The 5,508-nt window shown below is 43.2% G+C and overlaps 1 protein-coding gene across 2 annotated transcripts; it reads right to left on the bottom strand.

Annotated features, from left to right (window-relative positions):
• Positions 1-480: 480 nt before the first annotated feature.
• On the bottom strand, positions 481-4,799 carry LOC100285860 (trehalose-phosphate phosphatase). Of its 2 annotated transcripts, none has more exons than XM_020543732.3 (11): positions 4,515-4,799; positions 2,691-3,156; positions 2,476-2,616; positions 2,327-2,398; positions 2,128-2,253; positions 1,988-2,044; positions 1,808-1,909; positions 1,620-1,718; positions 1,383-1,523; positions 1,105-1,197; positions 481-959 (listed from the first exon to the last, which is right to left on the bottom strand). In XM_020543732.3, exons 2-11 carry the CDS (start codon positions 2,973-2,975, stop codon positions 909-911), a joined length of 1,167 nt encoding a protein of 388 aa, XP_020399321.1. In that variant the 5' UTR covers positions 2,976-3,156; positions 4,515-4,799; the 3' UTR covers positions 481-908. The 2 variants fall into 2 exon arrangements, with proteins under 2 accessions (XP_020399321.1, NP_001152222.1); NM_001158750.1 differs by having other exon boundaries at positions 524-959; positions 1,620-1,697; positions 4,515-4,669.
• Between the last annotated feature and the right edge of the window lie 709 nt (positions 4,800-5,508).

Genomic DNA, 5,508 nt, shown 5'->3' with positions numbered 1-5,508 from the left:
TAGACTAAATAGATGGTGTAATATGTCAAAAATCTAATAAAGACTATTTTTCACTAAAATCTCTATTTCTATCAGACCAGATGATGCAATACTTAAAAATTTAAAAACCTAATCGAAAAAAGTATTTTTCATCAAAATCTCTAGCAATAAGAAAATAATATCTTTTAAGTTGCTCTTATAGATGTATTCAATGGATAGTCCAGTTGTGTCCAATCAAAATATCAATTGAAATGGATGAGATGGATGCAATCCTTCCAAAGAAATTGAAACCGACGCCAAAGAAAATAAAATCTTGTTCATAGAAGCTTTTATTGTCCTCAGCCACATGCATATGCTTTCCATTTGACATGATCGCTACCTCAAGGTCACGACATTGGCCATAAAAATTCACCCGCGAACTGGACAGATTATAGAATCGGTCCAGCTCAAGAATAGAACAGATTTGGAACAGGGAGACAGATACTTGCAGCAAAGATTAAATAAAAAAGGCCCAGGCACAGAACATGCATGCATCCGCGGCTCCTTGCTCATAACTTGACTTTCCATGAGGCATTGTCAAATGCTGTTTATACGAAGAACCGGTTCTTTACAGATTGCAGAATACAAAAATCGCAACACAGTGAAACACTAGAAGGAACCAAAAAATCCCTTTTAAGAATATTTGCATATATACTTAAGGAACCTAAATAATGAAAGAATTGAACTGTTTGAAAACCCATTTAACACAAGAACAAAGTGGGACTGAAAAAGTATGGAAATGTGGTAGCCTCTTATAAAATGCCAAATCAAAAAAATGGCTCGAGTCCTCCTAATAGCCGATTTATTTGATTAGCATTATATATTATATATCTTGCTAATATTTATAATCTTGTGGACTGCCCACATTCTCAGACCCAGCAAAACTGATATCAGGTGGACTGCTCCTTCCATGCTGCCAACATTCTCAGAAATTCCATCACCTATATGCATCAAAAGAATGTTTCACTTCTCTAAACTTGCAATACCCAACAATAGTCAAACATTCAGAAGTTTTCGGTTTTCCTTTTGACCCAAGAAATATTCAAAGCAAAAGTTCGTTGTGGTTGCCACAGTGCTATGAGTTACCTCAGCTGGATCCCTCAAGGAGTAGAAGGCGTCACTCTCTTTGGGTATAGACGACACCAATATTCCAAAGCCACGGTTGCTTGCCTTCAGAACCTATTTGAACCAAGAGTAAATTATGTGTTGTAGAAAATATATGCTTTAGGGTTAGTTTGGAATCTGAAATCCCCTCCAGGATTCCCACTCAATCTCTAGAATCCCACTCAATCTCTAGAAATCCCGGAGGGGATTTAAGTTTCCAAACTAGCCCTTAGAAATCCATCCAAGCGAACTACACATACTTTGAATGCATCTTCATCTGTTCTGTCATCTCCAACATAGATAGGGAGAACATCTTCACTCTCGCTGAGCCCAAGCGATTCAAGTAAAAACTCCACAGCTTTACCTTTGTTCCAATCAATAACAGGACGGACCTCAAAAACCTGGATTGGAGAGTGTGATTGAATATTAATCCAATTCAAACTGCTTACAACAAATATTTTGATAAGGAAAGCCTTACAACAGTGCATAATCCTCACCTTCCTCCCATGGGTTAGTCTTAGGCAAGGGTAACCTTCCAAAACAGCAGTTACACGATGGAAAACCTTTTTATAGTCCTGAGATGCAAGAGTAGGAATCTGAGTTTAAATGGGTCCATATTCAGCTCAAATAATCCCAATGCACATTTTTTGTATGAAATATAAACACTAAGATATAGAACTATTACATCTTCCGCCACATTACGGTAATGCACAGATACACAGAACTTGTTGTCTTCCATCCTTGCACCATCAATGTCCTTAACACTCTCACCAAGTTTTTCATACACCTGGCATGTACACCACTCAGAAGTCCAACCATATGACATAAGATGGCAACTTAAACTCAAGAGGCCGGTACAACATACCTCAGTGATCATAGGTAAAAACTCACTAGCAGGTTGGAACAGGTTGACTTCTTTACCCTACGAGGAGGATAAGAAGATACACACTAAGAAAGCAAGTAAAACATTTAAATTGAGGGTAAAGATCTAGAAAGTAGTTTCACATGCACATCAGTTGACCGAATACATTCCACGCCATTGGAGTCAGTAGTCTTCCTAACAGGGCCCATTATGTCCATTCCATGGCTTCCAGCGTAGTACAATTCATTTAGCTTCACAAAGTCAAAAACCTAAAAGAAACAATGAGAAAAATGCAAAATGCTGATAGGAGTTATTTGTGCAATGAACAATAACACTGTATACCTTATCACGAGATCTTCCGCTAATGATTGCAGTTGGGAAAAGTGATGCCGCATGCCTCACTGCAGCACGCATCTGTGAATACAATGTTTAGAAAGCGAACTGAAATTGCACTGGACTGCTAATTTTAAAAGGACTTAGGGAAAACATACCTCATCAGACATTAATGCATTTTCAGGATTGTCCACAATCGGTGAAAGTGTTCCGTCATAGTCAAGAAACAATGCCAACCTTTTACTCCCAGCAAGATCACTAATTGCCTCAAATGAGATCAAAGCAGAAGGATAGTTCACCTACAAAGGTGAAGCAATGGGAATCACTAACATCTTGTGCAATTCTGCCATACAGTATAGGTTCAGATACATACTGTCCAGTTGCAGTATTGCAAATCAAGATCAGATTGAGCATCACAGATGACATCCTTGATCTGCCTTTTGCGGGTAGGTGATGAGGCCTTCATGAGATCAAGCCATCCAGCAGCACGAACTTCTTCAATCTTACCAGGCAGAGGTATCTTCTTTGTAGTGTTCAAGCAAAGCCCCGGAGAGGGAAAGCTAGTAGGTGTTGTGAAAGTCATGACAGCAGCAGGCAATGCTAACGTAGGGAGATGGTCAGCAATAACAGGTGAATTGAGGCCTGTCTTCAAATCCATCAACAGGACACAACCCCCCAAGAAACTTGTTGTGAAACCAATTACAGACAACAAAAGGTTAGTGCACCAAAAATGCTTTAACAAGCCTCTTGTCAATGAAAAACCAACGTTTCAATGTGTTCTTGTCACTGCGAACATGCATGTACCACCTCCAGCCCATTAAATATCAAGGCCCTGCATTCTGTATTGGAAGGGAAAAAAAGATAAGCCTTGAACATAGCAATCACTAGGGGGGGGGCTACAAAATGTTGAAGCACATACATGTTCAGCACACCTAACAACCAACATACCAATCAGTTCCAAGCACAATAATTGTGCACAATCACAGCATACACTACAGTAATGAAAAAAAAACAAAAAAAGTGTTGACATGTAATGTCTAATGAAACGCCACACCACCTAATGCAAAAATAATTGACCACATTGAACAGCGTAGTTCCTGTTTCTGTCTTGCAAGTTTTAAAAGGAAAAAGACAGGAGTTACAAGGGAGGAAAATGAAAAAGACATCAGCTGGTGCCCATGATTCCTTTATGGACTACCACATATTAGTTGGAAAATGATGTTTGATCCATCCATCATTAAGAATTTAAGGCCAAATCACAACAATTGAATAGATGGTTTGGTGAGACCCATGTGTACTAATGGTAGATGCACGGCTGCTGGCATCGGAAAAGTCTCCACCGTGGTGAACTGCACAGGGTGCCCATGAGAACACTGAACACACATGGTAGTGTTCAGCAGTGGCACTGGAAAACAGAAGGGAAGCACATAATTGAGACTTAGGTCAGTAATCAGCGCGTATCATCACAGAACTAATCGACTGGACCATCGGTGCATGTGCATCTATCAGCCACTTAATAATCCTCTACAGCAGACGGCGCCAACCCAGGCTTGCAAGAAAAGCCTCGGCGATGCAAGTTGCAACATGCTTCTCGCAACGGCGGCAGTGAAAGACACAGCTCCCACCAACCCCAGCCAACAAGAACAAAATACGTGGGGGCCCTCGAGGACAAAGCCAGATCGGGTGCAGTGCGACAATCATCAACGATGTCTTTTATTTCCCTCCCAGACTCCCAGTCGCGATACATCCAAAAAGAATCAGCAAAAGGGCAAGAAAAAGGTACGTCTCCAGACCAGTTGGACGAACCCCGTCTCGGCCGCAGGGACCCCCCGCGAGGAAGAATCCCACACAGGACACAGCCAACCAACACGAGCCCACGGCCAACACCGTTCTCCGGCTCCCCTCCCTTCCCTCTGCATCCCACCTGCTCTCTCACGGCCGTGTTGTGGGCGGCTCGGTTAAAAAACTCGGCTTTGGGGTGCCTCATACAGTTCCACGCATGGGACGGGACAGATTCCCCATGGGGACGACGGCCGTCGCCGTCGCATGGGGAGGCGGAGACGACAAGGAATACGCACGAATAAGAAAGAAAAAATTACACGAACACGACAAGCGATTCTGCGCGAGATCTACGAGTGCCAGATGAGCCACGTGACATAGTTTCCAAGGGGACCGATCTCGGGAGGAGAAGCCTTACCGGACGGAGGTAGCGGGCGAGGTTATATCCAATGCCGGCGCCGGCGAGGCCCCCAACGGGGCTTGGAAACGACCTGGCGAGAGGCGGCGACGGAGAGGGGATTTTGGGAGCGGCGGCGACGGAGAGGGAATTTTGGGAGCTGGGAGAGAAAGGAGTGGAGAGGAGAGAAGTTGGAGGAGGGCGCGTATTAATATAGGCGGCGACAGTCGCCTCGCTCCTTCAGTCCTCTTTCTAGAAGCGGAGGCGGAGAAAGCAGTCACCGGTTATCTCGGTCATCAGCGTTTCGCCTCGTTTTCGCTGGTCACGGGATTAACCCCAAAGGCCAAAGCGACCGGGGCATGGACTATGGAGGATCGCTGGCGCGAGCTTTTGCTCACGCGAGCGGGTGGCGGGAAGTGACAGGAGGGTTCGCCTGGTCCAGGCCCCACACATGAGGCCTTGTTCGGTTATTCCCAGTACACATGGATTGAATGTGATTGAAAAAAATTCTTAAGAAATTTGACTTGTTTGGGATTTAAACTCATCCAATCTCATTCAATCCACATGAATTGAAAGCTAACCGAACAAGGCCTGAGCGAGGCAAGACAAAGATTAGGCTCGCCATGCGTGGAGTACAGATGAACAAATAGATCTTGCTCATCTAACAAACTTATAATATGTGTGAGTGGGTTATAACTACCGCATCAGATCGTGTATATGACCTAAGTTGTATGGCTGATCTAAATCACTCGAAATATTTTAGTGTTACATTGACTCAGCCTGATATTTTGGATTGTGTTTGGGTCGAAATCGTGACCCAAGGAGGGCACAGACAAGGTCTGTTTAAGACAGACAAAAAAATGGATCATACGGAGGCATGAAAAGGCTCATATATTCATTAAGTGCTAGTTTGAGAACCACATTTTCTTAATGGATTCGTATTTTCCACACTTTCATATACTTTGATAAAGAATGAATCTGGAGTTGATGCTAATTAGATGTTTCTTTTGTAGCT

The sequence above is a fragment of the Zea mays genome, chromosome 9, assembly GCF_902167145.1.
Source record: "Zea mays cultivar B73 chromosome 9, Zm-B73-REFERENCE-NAM-5.0, whole genome shotgun sequence".
Classification (NCBI taxonomy): Eukaryota; Viridiplantae; Streptophyta; class Magnoliopsida; order Poales; family Poaceae; genus Zea; species Zea mays.
This window is presented reverse-complemented; position numbering and strand designations above follow the sequence as displayed.

Excerpts from the sequence above, each read along its gene's own strand:
- LOC100285860 (XM_020543732.3), bottom strand. The coding sequence starts at position 2,975 with ATGGATTTGAAGACAGGCCTCAATTCACCTGTTATTGCTGACCATCTC. Across the intron at positions 2,399-2,475 it reads ATGCATTAATGTCTGATGAG|ATGCGTGCTGCAGTGAGGCA; the intron begins GTATGTTTTCCC and ends TTGTATTCACAG. Across the intron at positions 1,910-1,987 it reads TTTTACCTATGATCACTGAG|GTGTATGAAAAACTTGGTGA; the intron begins GTATGTTGTACC and ends TGTACATGCCAG.